Here is a 22,663-nt window from a genome sequence, read left to right as displayed (position 1 = left end):
CATCGTTTCGGTGGATGCTAGCTTGTAACAAATGACTTCAGGCTTTTCACAGCACTATTTTACAAGTATCTGCACTATTAAAACCCTCCCCTGTTCAGAAAGAAATGTATGGATTACAAACTAGCTGTCACAACTTCTACCGAAGTCGAAGCCTCTCCTTGTTCCCCTCTGTTGTTGTCAGAGATAGTTTGTTATTCAGTGTTGTGTTGTTTTTGTATTGGTGCGCGGCGGGTCCTCGTACCCACTTTATTTTACTGTTACATTTAGTGTTTGGAGTATGTTTAGTTTATTCGTTATTAAATACTCCATTTTAGTCTGTTTTATTCTCCTGCGCCTGACTTCCCTGCCACCTATACACACGACTCTGACACTGGCCAACTAGCTATGTCTTTTGAATCAAGGTACAATAGGCTATTCAATCCAATGTGTTTCCTGTTTGCCCAAAGGTTGTCAAAGTTATTGTAGCATATCATCTACGAAAAAACTAAACGTGTACCTCAGGCCACACTCTCATGTTTCCAAACCCATCACACATAGACACACTGACTACACCTTAGCTGGCAGCTAGCTAGCTTAGCTTTCTACTGTATCGATAGATTCCTGTGAGAGAGAAATCTCTGGATTTTAAACAGTAATGATTTTGTGATGGGAGCTGGTTCAGACGATCAGTGGCATCTAGTTGCACATTGGCATTGGGGAAAGGTAATTAAGTAAAAATAATTGAAAGAGCATACGCCCGCACACACACAGTGGTGTAAAGTATTTAAGTAAAAATACTTGAAAGTACTACTTAAGTAGGTTTTTAGAGTATCTGTACTTTACTTTAGTCTTTATATATTTGACAACTTTTACTTCACTTTTGATACTTAAGTATATTTTAGCAATTACATTTACTTTTGATACGTGAGTACATTTAAAACAAAATACTTTTAGACTTTTACTCAAGTATGATTATACTGGGTGACTTTCACTTTTACTTGAGTAATTTTCTATTAATGTATCTTTACTTTTGCTCAAGTATGACAATTGGGTACTTTTTACACCACTGCTCATTGGCAAGAACACTGGTTCCATGGACCTCTCCAAGGAAATTGTCAGCTCCAAGAGGAGCAAACAAAAAGAAAGGAAACATAGAGACGACATCATAGTTCCTTGATAGCCAGGAAATCCACGTAGAAATGTTGCAGTGTGTAACGCATGTATGTTTTCTTTAGAGTAATACTTGACAATTCCTGTTATTTACTGGGTCTGCAACAGTATAAAGAAAAAGTTCCTGAGGTATTCAAGACAGAATGAGTAGTCGGCTTCATCAGGAATAGAAATAGAAAAGCAGGCATTGAAGGCATGTTTTAAATAATATATGTTCTGATTTAAATTTGCGGTAATACAGTTCTACAAGGAACATGGTGTGGCTCCAAGGAACATGTTGTGGCTCCAAGGAACATGTTGTGGCTCCAAGGAACATGTTGTGGCTCCAAGGAACATGGTGTGGCTCCAAGGAACATGTTGTGGCTCCAAGGAACATGTGTGGCTCCAAGGAACATGGTGTGGCTCCAAGGAACATGTGTGGCTCCAAGGAACATGGTGTGGCTCCAAGGAACATGGTGTGGCTCCAAGGAAAATGGTGTGGCTCCAAGGAACATGGTGTGGCTCCAAGGAACATGGTGTGGCTCCAAGGAACATGTTGTGGCTCCAAGGAACATGTGTGGCTCCAAGGAAGAAGAGGTGTGTTGGTCGTTTGCCAGCAAATGGGTCCTACGAGAACATTCAGGTAATCGTCCACTATTGTCAACAACTTCGCCGATGTCCACACAAAGCTGCTCCCAGGACAGATCCCTGGATTTTAGAGGGCAGTCCTCTGTGTGGTGCCTTGATGCATGATCGTGGTTAGTGTTATCCTAAATCTTGATACTTATATTTGTATCAAATGTCTGTCAGCTCAAGCCAAGTGGACGAGCGGAAAATGCTCTAATCAAAGCTAATTATTCACGTAATAACCACACGAATCAGATCCAAAGACGATGCTTGTGTGGTCAGATTTTCTTTAACATTTCTCATATTATTTTCTGCTTAGAGACTTTAATTAATGGATGATTCTCTAATGTTAAACATATAAAGTGTGGTGTACCACATGGTAGCTCTCTAGGCCCTCTACTATTTTCTATTTTCACAAAAGACCTGCCACAGGCATTAAAACTTCTTCAGGCTAGGGTCCTTTTTTTCTCAATTTCCGCCTGACTGATGTGCCCAAAGTAAACTGCATGTTCCTCAGGCCCACAAGCCAGGATAAGCATATAATTGGTACCATCGGATAGAAAACACATTGAAGTTTGTAGAAATGTTATAATAATGTATGAGACTATAACACAATTGATACGGTAGGAGAAAATCCAAAGAAGAACCAACCTTTTTTTTTTGAGAGAGCCCATGCTCTTACAATGGAAAGCATTGGGTCATATTGTAATTCCTATGGCTTCCACTAGATGTCAATAGTCTGTGTTCAAGGTTTCAGGCTTGTAACTTGGATAATGAATAAGAAGTATGAGTTTTAGTATGACGACAACAGTTTGGAAATCCGTGTTTGAGCGAGCGGCGAAGTGGACAAGCACCTGCTAATATTGCTTTCCTATTGAACATACTTCTTTCCGTATGAAATATTATAGTTTAATTACATTTTAGGGTACCTGATGAATAAATAGAAAAGTATTTTGACTTGTTGAAACAAAGTTTAGTTTTTCGGATTTCTTTCTCTTTGGGATTTTTGTCGCGTGTGTTTGCGTGCGTATGAGAAAAATAACAACACTCATGTTAATGGATTTCATAGACTGTGTTTTGTAGTAAGTAAATAGTTGTTTTTAATTATATTAAATAACTGTCTTTAAAAGTAACTGCAAACTTTGATTGTGTTTTTCTCAAAAAACTGAAGCGAGTTACATGTATGTTTACATGTTTACATGCATGTATATTTAGAGTAGACCGCTTTCTAATGAGACTAACATGATCTAACATTCTCCTTTATCCAGCATTCTATAAAACTACAAATGTGTTGATAGAGCAAGTCACATATGTACTTGTGTGTGGGAAAAGGATCCCTCCCAATATGTTCTCTAATCTTGTAAATCGTTTTAGAAAATGGTTGTTATCCTCAGAGTATTGAAAGGTATTGAAAACAAGGGTGGCAATCATTTCTACTCATATGTTTTTCAAGAAATAAAAAATTACTTGTAAAAACTAAATCTCTTTCTCTGAGCAATTGTATTAGTATAAATATAATTCTCCCCCAAAAATGTGCATATTATATATCTCAGTATTTGTATTATTTATTGTATACCGTATGCTTTGCATGTCTTTATCAAAAGGTACAAATCATATCAATATGTTCTTGATTTGGCTCTGTACTCCAACACTTTGGATTTTAAATGATGCCAATATGACAATATGTTCTTGATTTGGCTCTGTACTCCAACACTTTGGATTTTAAATTATGCAATGTCTACGAGGTTAAAGTGCATACTGTCAGCTTTAATTTGAGGGTATTGTTATCCACATCGGGTGAACCATTTAGAAATTACAGCACATAGTCCCCTCATTTTTAGGAGACCAAAAGTACTGGGAAAAAGTCACATACGGCAAAGGTTAAGTATTTGGTTCAATATTCACTAAGGTATAAATATCATACCTCCCAAAAAATACTCCCCTCCACTGAATTCGGCTGGGGCCTAGGCGAAATCGGCTAGACAAACTGAAAAAGTGTGATTTCGCATACTCCCTTAAAATATAGAGGAACAAGTGGCAAGAGAACTGTTTGTCTATTTTGAGACGACGTTAGCCAGGCTTCTTAGCCTCAAAAATGTCTGGATTAATCTAAGATAACTCAAGAAATCGGTCATTCATTTTGCAGTTTTTGCCAAGGACATCTTAGTTACACAATTTTACATCTAATTAAGATGTGTGATGCAGTATTTCCCAATGAACAAATGTGCATGAAAACGAGTCGTCTCTTGTTGAATGACAACAAATACTTTACTGAAGAATTCCTACTCTTGACCAAGATGGAGTTGACTTCAATTCTGAACTTCTGCTTGCCTCCAGAAAAACATTTGTTTGCCCGAACAGCCCAAAAAAATTCTCACAGAATGATGGGTTGCCAGGTGTACATAATGATGGGTTGCCAGGTGTACATGATGATGGGTTGCCAGGTGTACGTAATGAGTGTTGCAGGTGTGTGTTATGATGTGTTGCCAGGTGTGCGTAATGATGGGTTCCAGGTGTGCGTAATGATGGGTTGCCAGGTGTGCGTAATGATGGGTTGCCAGATGTGCGTAATGATGGGTTTCCAGGTGTGCGTAATGAGTGTTGCAGGTGTGCGTAATGTGGGTTGCCAGGTATGCATAATGATGGGTTGCCAGGTAGCATAATGATGGATTGCCAGGTATGCGTAATGATGGGTTGCCAGGTGTGCGTAATGATGGGTTGCCAGATGTGCATAATGATGGGTTTCCAGGTGTGCGTAATGATGGGTTGCCTCGAGTGTGTAATGATGGGTTGCCAGGAGTGCGTAATGATGGGTTGCTAGGTGTTCAGAATGATGGGTTGCCAGGTGTGCAGAATTATGGGTGGCCAGGTGTGCATAATGATGGGTTGCCAGGTGTGCATAATGATGGGTTGCCAGGTGTGTGTAATGATGGGTTGCCAGGTGTGCGTAATGATGGGTTGCCAGGTGTGCATAATGATGGGTTGCCAGGAGTGCATAATGATGGGTTGCCAGGTTTGCACAATGATGGGTTGCCAGGTGTGCGTAATGATGGGTTGCCAGGACAGGTGGTTAGTAAACCGGCGACGGGGGAGTAGACGGTGAACAAAAATGAACAAAAACGTCACAAAATATCAGCATAATGTTAGCACAACATTTCCGAACTGCTTCGGCTGGGTAACATTTCAGACGCCTTTAAAGCTGGCAAGAGGTGGTTAGAATAGGACAGGAGGCCAAAGAAAATGTATGTAAAGTCTGTCTAACTAATAGAGAGTCAGAGTCCCGAGTGTGGAAACAAATATAGTCAACAAAGCATGCAGGAGTCGTGATGTGAATAGCAAAATAGCACAAGAAAGAAAAGAATAACGACTTGTCACTCAGTCACTCGCCCCAACAGTGCCTGTGTGCTGGAGGCGATTTGAAAGCTGGGTTGAGAGGCGGGAGTGTGGTAGCCCTTTTCTTCAGGCCTTGTGAATACTGCTCTATCGTCATCAGTATTTCTGCCCGACCTCAGCCAGGTAAGTAATGACAAGCAGTAAAGGCCAGGGTGTTACAATTCCACTCTGCTGGAGCTGGGGTGCCTGCCTGCCTGCCTGCATGCCTGCTTGCCTGCCTAGGCTCTGCCTGCCTGCCTGCCTGCCTAGGCTCTGCCTGCCTGCCTGCCTAGGCTCTGCCTGCCTGCCTGCCTGCCTAGGCTCTGCCTGCCTGCCTGCCTGCCTGCCTGCCTGCCTGCCTGCCTGCCTGCCTGCATGCATGCCTGCTTGCCTGCCTGCTTGCCTGCCTGCTTGCATGCCTGCCTGCTTGCCTGCCTGCTTTCCTGCCTGCCTGCTGCCAGCCTGCTGCCTGGGCTCTGCCTGGCTGCTGACGTCAGGCCTTCACACAGCACGAGGCAGCACACACACAGACATATGCACGCACACACAAGCTTAGACACTCCACACACACACACACACACACAGCTCCCCTGGACATATGAAACTGTCGACCTAATGAGCCTCTCTGTTCTCTTCCCAGGGCTGCATATCACCTTTAGTATACAGCTCCCAAATCACACCCTATTCCCTATATAGTGCACTACTTTTGACCAGATCCCACAGGGCCTTGGTCAAATGTAGTGCACTACACTGAGTATACCAAACACCTCCCTAATATTGAGTTGCCCCCCCCCTCCCCTCCACCCTTATGCCCTCAGAACAGCCTCAATTTGTCAGGGCATGGACTGTACAAGGTGTCGAAAGTATTCCACAGGGATGCTGGACCATGTTGACACAGTTGTGTGAAGTTGGCTGGATGTCCCTTTTGAGGTGGTAGACCATTCTTGAAACACACAGGAAACTGAGTGTGAGAAAAGAAACCCCATGCTGCTGTTTGTAGTTCTTGACACAAACCGGTGCGCCTGGCACCTACTACCAAAAACACTTACCATTTTTTCACTTTCTGCATGGCACACGTGTAACAAACCACGTCTCAAATGTCTCAAGGCTTAGAAATCCTTCTACCACCTGTCTCCTCTCCTTCATCTACACTGATTGAAGTGGGATCATAGCTTCAACTGGATTCACATGGTCTATCTAATGTGTTGTATAGTCAGTGTATGATATAGCGTGCCAGTCGGGTACAGATTAAGCAGGTAGTTTAGTTACAGTACCCTATTGTACAAAACAAAATGCATATTTTCACTAGACTCAGCCAGCCCTTCAGCTGCATTGCAAATCCTTTTTAGTTTGCCGGTGGAATTTGTAAAGGCACAATCGTTTCAGTTTCTGTTGCGCTTCGGGGTACATTTCTAACACCTATTTTCGGGAGCACTTAAGCCGTTTGTACACCAAAAGAATTTGGGAAATGCTAAATACAATAGAAAACAGGGGCGGTCTAAGACCAGAAATTGGCTCTGGTATTTTTAAGGCACTGGCCCATTTTTTTAAATTCTTTGAGGAACCCATTATAAGCCAGATAATGATCATTTCTACGCCAAAAAAAAAAAAAAAGTTAAACAGGCTCACTAGGTTAAAACTGGACTAGCCCATCTGGCATATTGTTTTTAAAATGGTTATTTATTTCACCTTTATTTAACCAGGTAGGCTAGTTGAGAACACCTTTATTTAACCAGGTAGGCTAGTTGAGAACAAGATCTCAGTTACAACTGCGACCTGGTCAATATGAAGCAAAGCAGTTCGACACAAACAACAACACAGAGTTATACATGGAAATAAACAAACACACAATCAATTACACAGTAGAAAAATGTATATACAGGATGTGGAAATGAGGTAGGATAAGAGAGGTAAGGCAATACATTTTCCCGAAATGCCAGAAGGCCAGTCCACCACTGATAATAATATTATCTATTGTACCACTGATAAAACAGATGGTTAAATTAAACTGAGTCTCTGACTACACTGTGATTGGATTGAACAAAGGCAATCTCACAGTCAGCTTCACAACACCTGTATTCCACATACACACACAGGTGTTGTAGTTTTCCATTTCCTCAGACGTAATTGGTTTTAAGGCCAACTAGCAAGACAAGAGGAAAAAAAAACACAGCCAGTGGTCAAGAACGACAAACAACCACGATGATGACAAAAAGTCAGATAATCAAACATGGTTTATATAGAAATGAACTTACACCATGATCCTAAACTGAGCAATTCATAAATATAAAACATGTACCACCGCCATGCAGCCATATTATAGCTTATTATTTCTGATGATTTCATTAATTTCAGACACAAGCTATATCCCAAAAAGCACTATGTGCCCTGGTTCAAAGTAGTGCACTATAAAGGGAAAGGGGTGAAAGTTTTGGACGCAACCATGGATAAGCCACAGCTGATCCTCTTATAGCTACAGAGGTTAAAGAGAGTCTAGATTGCCTTCAGCTAGCAAACATACCAATTATAGCAACATCAGACTGTTCATAGCCTGGACATGGAATTTGAGATAAAACTGACACAAACAGCAATATGCCATATGTCTGAATGTCTCTATTGAGGCTAATAGCAAATGTAAGTTCATTTCCCTTAGTTGAGGGAAATATGGTTATGACGTGCTGCTTTAAACGTTGATAAACTTGCTTTAGCTTTAGTTAAGAGACAATAAAATACCCTTTGAAAGATGTTATTTACGTCCGATTCATCATTCTTAAGTCTTAGACCCATCCGTCTTTTAAACCTCATCCCAACCACACGTCAACGCGTGTGAGTCAGCGTGGCAATGTCTTCCAGAAAGTAGTCCGCTAAATTCTGTAGCAACACTTCTCCAGTTGTACAAAACTATATCTTTCCAAATATCTGCGGTTGCAAAGATGATCTATGTAATGACCAGGGAATCCCCCTCCCCAATCTATTATAGAAAGAACCCTGTGACATCACAGACCAATCAGGAATTCTCACGGCATGTCCAACAACTCCATTATCTCAGCCAATCAGGACTAGCCAGGATGGATCCTGTCTTTCTCCCTGTATAGCTCAGTGCTCTTTCTTTGGCTAAACTCATCATTTAAATGTGTTTTTATTCATATTTATTGAGGACCCCATACAAGTTTGTAATTTAAGCAACATGTTCAAGAAGGTATTTCTGCAAAAAAATACTTATTTAATTGGCTGGTTACCCAGACACAGCTTAAACCTAGTCTTGGACAAAGAAACACTTTCAATGGAGAATATTACGTTTTTAGTCCAGGACTAGACTTAGGCCCATTATTATTATAATAGTTGATAAATAGGAAACAATCGGAAATCAACCTTACCTTTTCTGCGGACTGAGCTGTCCCGAAGAAGATGGGAATGAAGGCTAGCCAGACGATACAGGTGGTATACATCGTGAATCCAATAGGCTTGGCCTCGTTAAAGTTCTCCGGGACGCCCCGCGTCTTGATAGCGTACACTGTGCACGTGACCATGAGTAGGATGCTATAACCCAACGAACATATAATCTGCAGATCCGTGATGTCACATTTCAACACTCCTCTAGCCTGGTCTGAGTTGAATGTCTTCTGTTCGTCGTAGTCGATGATGGTGTTAGGGGGATCCACACCGAACCAGACGAACACACCCAGTAGCTGAGCGGAAATTAGGGAAGAGGTGATGGCCAGCTGAGAGGTCGGGCTGATCAGCCTGGGTGCCGTCACAGACGTCTTACCTTCTTCGAAGATTCGGTAGATCCGGTTGGTCTTGGTGAGTAACGCGGCGTAGCTGATGCACATGCCCAGACCCAGGAAGATCCGGCGGAACGAGCATATGGCGACGTCGGGCTTGGCGATCATGACGAAGGTGATAATGTAACAGAGGAAGATCCCGGTGAGGAGGACATAGCTCAGTTCACGGCCCGACGCACGGACAATGGGTGTGTCGTTGTAGCGGATGAAGGTTGCCATGACGAAGATGGTGGCGATGATGCCCAGCATGGCGAGGAAGACGGGGATCACTGCCCAAGGGGAGTGCCACTCCAGCTTCACGATGGGGATGGGCTGACATGCCGTCCTTTTAATAGATTGATTGATTTATTAAGTTTAATTTAATTTGACAATTTAGAAAATACACATACAGACGACAAGACGTCAAGCAGTATTGTAAAAAATGTTTTTATAATACTACTGTATCAAGGAGAGCATAAAAACGTTATAGAATTATCTAGGGTTGAACAATTCCTGAAACTTTCCCAATATTCCCAGGTCTTCCAGAAATCCCTGGGAATTTTGGGAACGTTTGTGTAATTTTGGCAAGTCTTAAAGTTATGTCTACAGTGTTCCTGTCTGTCACCTGTTGGGGTTGGGCATCATGCTGTAGGAGCACAGCTTGCAGGATGTTTCATCATACTGGTACTGGTAGCCATCACAGGGTTCACAGTGCCAGCAACACGGCATGCCTTTCACTGCCTTCTTCCTCTGTCCTGTCTTGCAGGGCTGACTGCACACAGAGCTGGGGATCTCTGTCTGTCCGTCCGGCCACTGCATATCCTCGATCTGGAACACAGGATGGATGCGGATTCGACAGGAGTAGAACAATGAAAATTACTTTTTTTTTAAGAACAAGTATTTTATATTTGATTTTATCCAGTCGGATTTGAGATGACATAACCACACAATGTCGTGTAACAATTATGTTAAACTGACAACATTTTTAAGACAAAAATAAACAATCCAATATCCTGCACTAGGAAGTAGCAGGCACAGCAAGAAGCCCTGGAGTGACTGCTGTGATTTCACAGTGCAGTGGACCCACAATGCAGTGGACCCTTAATCCCTCCCCCACCCCTAGAGCACTGGTTAGATGTCAATGTCATCACTCAGCATGTCACTCAGAGCAAATATGGATATTCTCAACTTCCTCCAAGAGAGGCAGAAAAGCGAGCAGGTTGAGCAGGACTAGTAGGTTAAGCAGGTTGAGCAGGACTAGTAGGTTTAGCAGGTTGAGCAGGACTAGTAGGTTAAGCAGGTGAAGCAGGTTGAGCAGGACTAGCAGGTTTAGCAGGTTGAGCAGGACTAGCAGGTTAAGCAGGTTGAGCAGGACTAGCAGGTTAAGCAGGTTGAACAGGACTAGCAGGTTAAGCAGGTCGAGCAGGTTAAGCTGGACTAGCAGGTTAAGCAGAACTAGCAGTTTAAGCAGGTTGAGAAGGACTAGCAGGTTAAGCAGGTTGAGCAGGACGAGCAGGTTAAGCAGGTTGAACAGGACGAGCAGGTTAAGCAGGTTGAGTAGGACTAGCAGGTTAAGCAGGTTAAGCAGGTTGAACAGGTTGAACAGGACAAGCAGGTTGAACAGGACGAGCAGGTTGAACAGGACGAGCAGGTTAAGCAGGTTGAGCAGGTTAAGCAGGTTGAACAGGTAGCAGTGAACGAGGTGGAGAGGGCAGAACAGACTGAAAGTCACCCACCGCAGTAATGTTAGCCACAGGTTTACCCATTCTACAGGTTTACCCATTCTACAGGTTTACCCATTCTACAGGTTTACCCATTCTACAGGTTTACCCATTCTACAGGTTTACCCATTCTACAGGTAAATATAACCATGTCTGTTAATATTACAGTTGTAGTGAAAAGTTTACATACAATTTGTAATGACTCCAACCTAAGTGTATTTCAACCTCTCTACAAATTTCTTATTAACAAATTATAGTTTTGGCAAGTCGGTTAGGACATCTACTTTGTGCATGACACAAGTAATGTTTCCAACAATTGTTTACAGACAGATGATTTCACTTATAATTCACTGTATCACAATTCCAGTGAGTCAGAAGTTTACATACACTAAGTTGACTCTGCCTTTAAACAACTTGGAAAATTCCAGAAAATGATGTCATGGCTTTAGAAGCTTCTGATAGGCTAATTGACATCCTTTGAGTCAATTGGAGGTGTACATGTGGATGTATTTCAAGGTGGTGGTGGGGGGTTTGGCACACAGTAGACTGTTTCACCTCAAGCTGCTCTACAGAGAGAACAGAGGTGGGTTGGACACACAGTAGACTGTTTCACCTCAAGCTGATCTATAGAGAGAACAGAGGTGGGTTTAGCTGGAGACTGTTTCACCTCAAGCTGATCTACAGAGAGAACAGAGGTGGGTTTAGCTGGAGACTGTTTCACCTCAAGCTGATCTACAGAGAGAACAGAGGTGGGTTTAGCTGGAGACTGTTTCACCTCAAGCTGATCTATAGAGAGAACAGAGGTGGGTTGGACACACAGTAGACTGTTTCACCTCAAGCTGATCTATAGAGAGAACAGAGGTGGGTTTAGCTGGAGACTGTTTCACCTCAAGCTGATCTACAGAGAGAACAGAGGTGGGTTGAACACACAGTAGACTGTTTCACCTCAAGCTGATCTATAGAGAGAACAGAGGTGGGTTGAATACACAGTAGACTGTTTCACCTCAAGCTGATCTATAGAGAGAACAGAGGTGGGTTGAATACACAGTAGACTGTTTCACCTCAAGCTGCTCTACAGAGAGAACAGAGGTGGGTTTAGCTGGAGACTGTTTCACCTCAAGCTGATCTACAGAGAGAACAGAGGTGGGTTTAGCACACAGTAGACTGTTTCACCTCAAGCTGATCTACAGAGAGAACAGAGGTGGGTTGGACACACAGTAGACTGTTTCACCTCAAGCTGATCTACAGAGAGAACAGAGGTGGGTTTAGCTGGAGACTGTTTCACCTCAAGCTGATCTATAGAGAGAACAGAGGTGGGTTGGACACACAGTAGACTGTTTCACCTCAAGCTGATCTATAGAGAGAACAGAGGTGGGTTGGACACACAGTAGACTGTTTCACCTCAAGCTGATCTATAGAGAGAACAGAGGTGGATTTAGCTGGAGACTGTTTCACCTCAAGCTGATCTACAGAGAGAACAGAGGTGGGTTTAGCTGGAGACTGTTTCACCTCAAGCTGATCTATAGAGAGAACAGAGGTGGGTTTAGCTGGAGACTGTTTCACCTCAAGCTGATCTATAGAGAGAACAGAGGTGGGTTGAACACACAGTAGACTGTTTCACCTCAAGCTGATCTATAGAGAGAACAGAGGTGGGTTGAACACACAGTAGACTGTTTCACCTCAAGCTGATCTATAGAGAGAACAGAGGTGGGTTGGACACACAGTAGACTGTTTCACCTCAAGCTGATCTATAGAGAGAACAGAGGTGGGTTGGACACACAGTAGACTGTTTCACCTCAAGCTGATCTATAGAGAGAACAGAGGTGGATTTAGCTGGAGACTGTTTCACCTCAAGCTGATCTATAGAGAGAACAGAGGTGGGTTGAACACACAGTAGACTGTTTCACCTCAAGCTGATCTATAGAGAGAACAGAGGTGGGTTGAACACACAGTAGACTGTTTCACCTCAAGCTGATCTATAGAGAGAACAGAGGTGGGTTGAACACACAGTAGACTGTTTCACCTCAAGCTGATCTATAGAGAGAACAGAGGTGGGTTTAGCTGGAGACTGTTTCACCTCAAGCTGATCTATAGAGAGAACAGAGGTGGGTTTAGCTGGAGACTGTTTCACCTCAAGCTGATCTATAGAGAGAACAGAGGTGGGTTTAGCTGGAGACTGTTTCACCTCAAGTTGATCTATAGATTCTAATTCGTTTCATTTATTTGCACAAATTATAACAGGTGAAATACAGAGAGTGAAAAAGTTAAACATGGTTTACAAATAATTCCCAGGTGAGTTGAAAAAGCCTGTGAAATTACTATTAAATTACTGTGTGTGTGTGTGTGTGTGTGTGTGTGTGTGTGTGTGTGTGTGTGTGTGTGTGTGTGTGTGTGTGTGTGTGTGTGTGTGTGTGTGTGTGTGTGTGTGTGTGTGTGTGTGTGTGAGAGAGGGAGGGAGGGTGTTTTTGGTACTGCGGGATTCTTTAGTCAGGTTGACTCATTGAACAGGTCAGAGTGTATGTTTGAAGTTGGCGGGGTGATGAGAGGTGTTGGGTTTGTGCCAGACAAAGCGTTTTCCTTGGTGGCCAAAGAGCTCAATTTAGTCTCATCTAACCAGAATACCTTCTTCCATATGTTTGGGGAGTCTCCCATAAGTTTTGGCGAACGCCAAACGTGTTTGCTCATTTTTTCCTTTAAGCAAATGCTGTTTTTTATCTGGCCACTCTTCCGTAAAGCCCAGCTCTGTGGAGTGTACGGCTTAAAGTGGTCCTATGGACAGATACTCCAATCTCTGCTGTGGAGCTTTGCAGCTCCTTCAGGGTTATCTTTGGTCTCTTTGTTGCCTCTCTGACTAATGCCCTCCTTGCCTGGTCTGTGTGTTTTGGTGGGCGGCCCTCACTTGGCAGGTTTGTTGTGGTGCCATATTCTTTCAATTTTTTAATAATGGATTTAATGGAGCTCAGTGGGATGTTCAAAGTTTCAAAGATAATTTTTATAACCCAACCCTGATCTGTACTTCTACACAACTTTGTCCCTGACCTGTTTGGAGAGCTCCTTGGTCTTCATGGTGCCACTTGTTTGGTGGCCTTGCTTGGTGGTGCCTCTTGCTTAGTGGTGTTGCAGACTCTGGGGCCTTTCAGAACAGGTGTGTGTATACTGAGATCATGTGACACTTATATTGCACACAGGTGGACTTTATTTAACTTATTACGTGACTTCTGAAGGTAATTGGTTGCACCAGATCTTATTTAGGGGCTTCACAGTAGAGGGGGTGAATACATATGCACTCACCACTTTTTCAGTCATTTTTTAAAAACTTCACTTCACCAATTTGGACTATTTTTGTGTATGTACATGTAATCCAAATAAAATCCATTTAAATTACAGGTTGTAACCCAACAACATAGAAAAAATGCCAAGGGGGGTGAATACTTTTGCAAGGCACTGTACATGGCCTACAGCATGGTCAAATAAGGTGAATGTTTCTGGTATTTTCAGACTACAAAACAACTACTGATTTAGAACCATGGAGAGTTACCGCAAGTCACAAAGAAAACAGGTGCTTCCTCCACTATTCTACCACCATAGAGTACCACAGTATGAGTCATAATACCAGAGTGCCAAGTCGAGGTCCGAAAGGTTTCTTAACAGCTTCTACCCCCAAGCCGAAAAGACTCCTGAACAGATTCTACCCCCAAGCCAAAAAGACTCCTGAACAGATTCTACCCCCCCAAGCCAAAAAGACTCCTGAACAGATTCTACCCCCCCAAGCCAAAAAGACTCCTGAACAGATTCTACCCCCCCAACCCAAAAAGACTCCTGAACAGCTAATCAAATGGCTGCCCAGACAATTCCCCCCCCCCCCAATCCCTTCCTGACTCTTTTTACGCTAATGCTTCTCTCTGGTTATTATGTACGCATAGTCACTTAAACTCTACCTACATGTACATATTACCTCCACTAACCAGTGTCCCTTCACATACCCTCATATGTACATCACCTCGCTACTGTTATTTTACTGCTGCTCTTTAAACATGTGTTATGTGTTATCATAAGCTTTATACTTTTTTATTTTTACATTTACCATTTCCCTGTTTGACTGCTAGGTTGTGTGGGTATTATGACACCTCCACTGTGGGGCTCTATAAAACTATTGGAATCATTTCCCTGTTTGACTGCTAGGTTGTGTGGGTATTATGACACCTCCACTGTGGGGCTCTATAAAACTATTGGAACCATTTCCCTGTTTGACTGCTAGGTTGTGTGGGTATTATGCCACCTCCACTGTGGGGCTCTATAAAACTATTGGAACCATTTCCCTGTTTGACTGCTAGGTTGTGTGGGTATTATGACACCTCCACTGTGGGGCTCTCTAAAATTATTGGAACCATTTCCCTGTTTGACTGCTAGGTTGTGTGGGTATTATGACACCTCCACTGTGAGGCTCATCTATGCTTAGTCTAACTCAGTGACAACCACAGATTTATTTATTTATTTTTATTTTACCTTTATTTAACCAGGTAGGCAAGTTGAGAACAAGTTCTCATTTACAATTGCGACTAAATAACAAATTATTTAGTCCAATCAATGTCATCTGAATATGATGTGTGTGTGGGTTGGTGCAAGTAGAACAACATGTTGACTCACCCTACTTGTAGAGAAAAGCCAATGCCATCCTCCTTTTCATGTTGACTAAATGCTTTATGACTCTTTTATTTTTTTGTTGTCCTAGGCTGCCTGGCTAAATCGCTTATTCACTAGCCAAACCTCCTTTCATGGGTAACGGTGCAGTGCACCAGGCTAGTTAACATTACCCTAACGTTACTACATATAGCAACATGTTGAACTTCCATCCTCTCAGGGGCACAATGTATTTTTATTTTTGCAACATTTATTTAAGCTCTGGTTGAATCAGAATCACCGTTATAATAATCATTGGCCAGTACGAAAAATGTAATAAAACCACAGGAGACACAAAAGATTTGGCATGTGTCCTCAGATCCTCAAAAGGTTCTACAGATGCACCATCGAGAGAATCCTGACCGGTTGCATCACTGCCTGGTATGGCAACTGCTCAGCCTCCGACCGCAAGGCACTACAGAGGGTAGTGCGTATGGCCCAGTACATCACGGGGGCCAAGTTTCCTGCCATCCAGGACCTCTATACCAGGCGGTGTCAGGGGAAGACCCAAAAAATTGTCAAAGACTCCAGCCACCCCAGTCATAGACTGTTCTCTCTGATACTGCATGGCAGGCGGTACCGGAGTGCCAAGTCTAGATCCAAGAGGCTTCTAAACAGCTTATACCCCGAAGACTCTTGAACATCAAGATGATCAAGATCAAATGGCTACCCAGACTATTTGCATTGTTCCCCCCCACCACCCTCTTCTACACCACTGTTCCTCTCTGTTGTTATCATCTATGCATAGTCACTTTAATAACTCTACCTACATGTACATATTACCTCAACTAACCGGTGTCCCCACACATTGACTCTTTACCGGTACCCCCCTGTATATAGTCTCCACATTGACTCTGTATCATTACCCCCCTGTATATAGTCTCACTATTGTTATTTTGTTGCTGCTCTTTAATTACTTGTTACTTTTATTTCTTAGTCTGTATTTTTTTTAAACTGCATTGTTGGTTAATTCGTAATTGAACATTTCACTGTAAGGTGAAATACCTGTTGTATTCGGCGCATGTGACTAATACAATTTGATTTTGTCACGTTTTGACCATAGTTCTGTTATTTTATTCTTTGTTTTGGTATGGTCAGGGCGTGAGTTGGGGTGGGCAGTCTATGTTGGTTTCTGTGTTCGGCCTAGTATGGTTCTCAATCAGAGGCAGGTGTCGTTGGTTGACTATGAGAATACTACTTGGGTAGCCTGGATTTCACTTTTGGTTTGTGGGTGTTTGTTTCCGTGTGAGTGTTTTGGCCACACGGTACTGTTTCGGTTTTGAAAATTCATGTTATTTTCTGTTTAGTGTTCTGAGTTTGAATTAAAAATCATCATGAACATTTACCACGCTGCGCTTTGGTCCAATCCTTACTCCTCCTCAGACGAAGAGGAGGAAAGCCGTTACAGATTTAAAGTCCAAATCCCTATCTCCATCCACGACTAATTTAGTAAAGGGACAATGTTAGCTAGCTAGCCAGCCACTGGAGGACAACGACACAATGAGATGCAACAATTCAAGTTTTCTGTCAATGACGTTTGGCTTCTAATGTGATGTGATTGGTGTGGAACCAAATCCAAACTGGCTTCCCTTTGTACTTTTTTTTTGGTCCGCCAGGAGCACAGCTATTATTTTATATTTGTTTTATCAGGAGAGGCCAAATGCTCGCTGGCTTCCTTTGCATTCAATGCTACGGGCAGCAACAATGTCATACTCTTTTTTGACCAGACAGCATAGGTAGCTGTTGAGTTCACTTGGATACTTTCTCCAGTGAGATACATTCAGCTTCCTGCAAATTGTAGGACATTTATGAAAAATAGAGAGACAAAATATTTTGCCTCTCTGTTTTTCATGTTATTATCTATTTTCTTGGTGACTTCCCATTGACAACCATGTCTGTGGAAGCGTGGCTTCCCTAGACATCCAGGAACACACGACACTGATGATTAGTGACATTTTGTCTTTTCAAATATTGCATGACACATGTTTTAAAAAATGCAGTCTACTAGTCAGGCTAGCCAGTGCCCATAATCCTACATTTCCATCCCTGGTTAGGAGTAAAACAATCGAAAATAACAGTTTGGAACTGAATGATATATTGTTCATGAACAAAGTTCTCATAAATCACTACTCTGCATTGGCATCACAGTTTTAGCCTATCCACACATTATTTCCTAACTGGCTAACTGCAAACAACTCTATCCAAGAAAATACATTTTAAATGTCTTAATTTATCCTTTTTCTGATAATGTTCATGATTGTCAAGGGATATTTTTACATTGTTAGCTTCATTAACCAATGGACACAATGATAGATTTCAATTTTATGTACTGATATCAAGCAGTATGAAAGGGATGATTGAGTGTTATATATATAGACATCTTTCAACTTTTACAATAAGTGGTGATAAAAACAATAACATGGCTCTATTTTATTCAGTCAATGTAAATTAATAAAACAATCACTCTTGACCATAATGATTGGTTGAGCAAGTGGATATATTTTCTCTGGGTGATGTAAATCAACTAAAGAATCAAGAATATTCCCTCAGAGAAGGGATAAGGAGAGATACTGACATGCAGTGCCTTCAGAACGTATTCATAGCCTTGTCTTTTACCAATTTATTTATTTTCTTCACATTTTCAAACAGTCCATTTATGTTTTCCAATGGGGCTATACATTGGGGTGAGATTTTTTTCTTACGTGAGTAGCCTTGTTTCACTGCCCAAAATAAATTAAACCATCTAGTATTCAGCGAAATAACAACACAATGTCAAATACAGGTAGCCTAGTCAAATAATTATCATCCAATCACATTAACCGTTACTCTCTAGCGGGAATTCCACTCGCGGTCCGTATGTAGCCAAACGTAGCTGCTGCTCATGTTGGTATCTGTACTGGTGGCGCAAAAGCCATGACAGGGAGACACAGTGGAGTGGTAACGCTCCCGACTCCACTTGGGTACACTGCAGCATCCACCGAGAGGCTCTTGCTGCCAAGGGAATGCCTGACAGCATGAAAGACGTTTTGGACACTACAGTGAAAATGGTTAACTTTGTTGAAGCAAGGCGCCTAAACTGTCATGTATTTTATGAAATATGCAATGATTTATTTGTTAAATTATATTTCACCTTTAATTAACCAGGTAGACTAGTTGAGAACAAGTTCTCATTTACAACCGCGACCTGGCCAAGATAAAGCAAAGCAGTTCGACACATACAACAACACAGAGTTACACAAGGAATAAACAAACATACAGTATAAAAAGTATATATACTGTGTGTGCAAATGAGGTGGGAAAGTAAGGCAATAAATAGGCCATGGTGGCGAAGTAATTGCAATATAGTAATTAAACACTGGAATGGTAGATGTGCAGAATATGAATGTGCAAGTAGAGATACTGGGGTGCAAAGGTGCAAGACAAATAAATAAATACAGTATGGGGATGACGTAGTTGAATGGGCTATCTACAGATGGGCTATGTACAGGTGCAGTGATCTGTGAGCTGCTCAGACAGCTGGTTCTTAAAGCTAGTGAGGCAGATATGAGTCTCCAGCTTCAGTGATTTTTGCAGTTCGTTCCAGTCATTGGCAGCAGAGAACTGGAAGGAAAGGCAGCCAAAGGAGGAATTGGCTTTGGGGGTGACCAGTGAGATATACCTACTGGAGCGTGTTCTACGGGTGGGTGCTGCTATGGTGACCAGTAAGCTGAGATAAGGCGGGGCTTTACCTAGCAGAGACTTGTAGATGATCTGGAGCCAGTGGAATGGGCGACAAATATGAAGCGAGGGCCAGCCAACGAGATTGGCACTGTGATAGACTGCATCCAATTTGTTGAGTAGAGTGTTGGAGGCTATTTTGTAAATTACATCTGCAAAGTTGAGGATCGGTAGGATGGTCAGTTTTACGAGGGTATGTTTGGCAGCACGAGTGATGCTTTGTTGTGAAATAGAAAGCCAATTCTAGATTTAATTTTGGATTGGAGATGCTTAATGTGAGTCTTGAAGGAGAGTTTACAGTCTCACCAGACACTTAGGTATTTGTAGTTACATATTTTAAGTCAGAACCATCCAGAGGAGAGATGCTGGATGGGCGGGCAGGTTTGTCTGGAGGGTAGTTAAAATAACACAGTCTCCAAAGAAGGGCCAGAGGTATACAGAATGGTGTCGTCTGCGTAGAGGTGGATCAGAGAATCACCAGCAGCAAGAGCTACATCATTAATGTATATAGAGAAGAGAGTCGGCCTGAGAATTGAACCCTGTGTTACCCCCATAGAGACTTCCAGAGCTCCGGACAACAGGCCCTCCGATTTGACACAATCATTTGAGCAATCATTTGAGAAACCAAGTCTGTTGAGTCTGTGGTGATTGACAGAGTCGAAAGCCTTGGCCAGGTAGATGAATACGGCTGCACAGTATTGTCTCTTGTCGATAGCAGTTATGACATCGTTTAGGATGAGGTGCACCCATGACCAGCTCTGAAACCAGATTGCATAGTCGAGAAGGTACGGTGGGATTCGAAATGCTCGGTAATCTGTTTGTTAACTTGGCTTTCGAAAACGTTAGAAAGGCAGGGTAGGATAGATATAGGTCTATAGCAGTTTGTTTCTAGAGTGTCTCCCCCTTTTGAAGAGGGGGATGACCGTGGCAGCTTTCCAATCTTTGGGAATCTCAGACGATACGAAAGAGAGGATGAACAGGCTAGTAATAGGGGTTGCAACAATTTCGGAAGATCATTTTTTAAAGAAAGGGTCCAGATTGTCTAGCACGGCTGATTTGTCGTGGTCCCAGATTTTGCAGCTCAATCAGAACATCAGCTATCTGGATTTGGGTGAAGGAGAAATGGTGAGGCTTGGGCGAGTTGCTGTGGGGGCTGCAAGGCTGTTGATCGGGGTAGGGGTAGCCAGGTGGAAAGCATGGCTAGCTGTAGAAAAATGCTTCTTGAAATTCTCAATTATAGTGGATTTATCAGTGGTGACAGTGTTTCCTAGCCTCAGTGCTGTGGGCACCTGGGAGGAGGTGTTCTTATTCTCCATGGACTTTACAGTGTCCCAGAACCTTTGTGAGTTTGTGCTACAGGATGAACATTTCTGCTTGAAAAAGCTAGCCTTAGCTTTCCTAACTGCCTTTGTATATTGGTTCCTAACTTCCCTGAAAAGTTGCATATCACGGGGACTATTCGATGCTAATGCAGAACGCCACAGGATGTTTTTGTGCTGGTCAAGGGCAGTCAGGTCTGGAGAGAACCAAAGACTATATCTGTTCCTGGTTCTACATTTTTTTGTATGGGGCATGCTTATTTAAGATGGTGTGGAAGGCACTAAAGAATAACCAGGCATCCTCTACTGATGGAATGAGATCAATATCCTTCCAGGATACACTGGCTAGGTTGATTAGAAAGGCCTGCTCGCTGAAGTGTTTTAGGGAGCGTTATACAGTGATGAGGGGTGGTCGTTTGACAGCAGACCCATTACGGATGCAGGCAATGAGGCAGTAATTGCTGAGATCTTGGTTTTTACGGTTACAGAAGTCATCAAAAGAGAGAGCCTGGGGAATAGGAGTGAAGCTAGGCACTGCAGGGCCTGGATTAACCTTTACATCACCAGATGAACAGAGGAGGAGTAGAATAAGGGTACGGCTAAAGTCTATAAGAACTGGTCATCTAGTACGTTCGGAACAGAGAGAAAGGGAGCAGGTTTCTGGGCACGATAGACTAGGTTAAAGGCATAATGTACAGACAAAGGTATGGTAGGATTTGAGTACATTGGTGGTAAACCTAGGCATTGAGTAATGATGAGAGATATTGTCTCAAGAGATGTTTTAACCAGGTGTTGTCACCGTTTTTGTGGGAGATGGAACTAAATGATTGGTTAAGACATATTGAGCAGGGCTAGAGGCTCTACAGTGAAATAAGAGAAGAATCACTAACCAGGACAGTAATGGAGAAGGAAAATTGATATTAGGGAGAGGCATGAGTAGCCGAGTGATCATAGGGGTCCAGTGAGTGCCTCTGATTCCAAAGGTTGTAAGGTCGTATCCAGCATTAGAGTGTAATTTTAGATTATTTTGTCTTAATGTTTGGAAAGGCTTTGAAATGTGACGTTTGAAAAACGTGGATGAATGTCTAATTCTGGTTGTGAGAGAGAGCTAGTTGCTGGTAGATTTTCTATTGGTATCATGATGAAGATACTCTCAATGTATGACCCTTTACGCCTGCTGACTAACAAAGCAGAGTGAAGGTATGACAATCTATGCCTGCTCCCTAACAAAGCAGAGTGAAGTTATGACACTTTGCACCTGCTCCCTAACAAAGCAGAGTGAAGGTATGACACTTTACACCTGCTCCCTAACAAAGCAGAGTGAAGGTATGACAATCTATGCCTGCTCCCTAACAAAGCAGAGTGAAGTTATGACACTTTGCACCTGCTCCCTAACAAAGCAGAGTGAAGGTATGACACTTTGCACCTGCTCCCTAACAAAGCAGAGTGAAGGTATGACACTTTACACCTGCTCCCTAACAAAGCAGAGTGAAGGTATGACAATCTATGCCTGCTCCCTAACAAAGCAGAGTGAAGTTATGACACTTTACACCTGCTCCCTAACAAAGCAGAGTGAAGGTATGACACTTTACACCTGCTCCCTAACAAAGCAGAGTGAAGGTATGACACTTTACACCTGCTCCCTAACAAAGCAGAGTGAAGGTATGACACTTTACACCTGCTCCCTAACAAAGCAGAGTGAAGGTATGACACTTTACACCTGCTCCCTAACAAAGCAGAGTGAAGGTATGACACTTTACACCTGCTCCCTAACAAAGCAGAGTGAGGGCTTGAAAGAGAAGTGTTAATTGGCCTTGCCTTGGGCTCTGTTTTTGAAATATAACGTTTTTTATTTATATGGCAGCGATTCCACACTTTGACATGAGGCACGTTGCGTGAGAAAAATATTATTTGTAATTTATGTTATATTAGCTATAATTCTATAACATGTGTGTTGACTCAGATCAGGTCAGCCTAACAGTGTGTCTTGTCAAAACAACTATTGATTTCATATGCATGGCACAGCCATCTAGGATGCACAGACTCAAAAACTAAACTAAACTCAAAAATTTGCCATTCTATTCTTTTGAAAAAACATTTTATTCGTCTTGTAATGTTTCTTAGGACCTGCCTAAAACAAAGGAATAATGGATATTCTCAGTGTTGGTGTATATTCAATGGATTTACTAAAAATAGACGTCCACCCACATCCGCCCCAGTCTACTCCCACTCTTACACTTGCCAACATGTGCAGGGAGATATGAAAGACTTATCCCGGCTAGAATATGGTAAAATTGGATGAATTGGGCTCTAAAAAAGAAATGTGTGTCTATAT

The 22,663-nt window shown here is 42.4% G+C and overlaps 1 protein-coding gene across 1 annotated transcript in view; it reads right to left on the bottom strand.

The window, feature by feature from the left end:
* LOC109882700 (metabotropic glutamate receptor 7-like) overlaps positions 1 to 22,663 on the bottom strand; it is a 393,305-nt gene that overhangs the window by 67,782 nt on the left and 302,860 nt on the right. The window contains exons 8-9 of the mRNA XM_031798073.1: positions 9,517 to 9,719; positions 8,505 to 9,237 (exon numbers count right to left, since the gene is read on the bottom strand). Of these exons, the coding sequence (XP_031653933.1) occupies positions 8,505 to 9,237; positions 9,517 to 9,719 (936 nt within the window). The remainder of the gene's footprint in view (positions 1 to 8,504; positions 9,238 to 9,516; positions 9,720 to 22,663) is intronic.

The sequence above is a fragment of the Oncorhynchus kisutch genome, linkage group LG1 (assembly GCF_002021735.2).
Source record: "Oncorhynchus kisutch isolate 150728-3 linkage group LG1, Okis_V2, whole genome shotgun sequence".
In the NCBI taxonomy this organism is placed as follows: Eukaryota; Metazoa; Chordata; class Actinopteri; order Salmoniformes; family Salmonidae; genus Oncorhynchus; species Oncorhynchus kisutch.
This window is presented reverse-complemented; position numbering and strand designations above follow the sequence as displayed.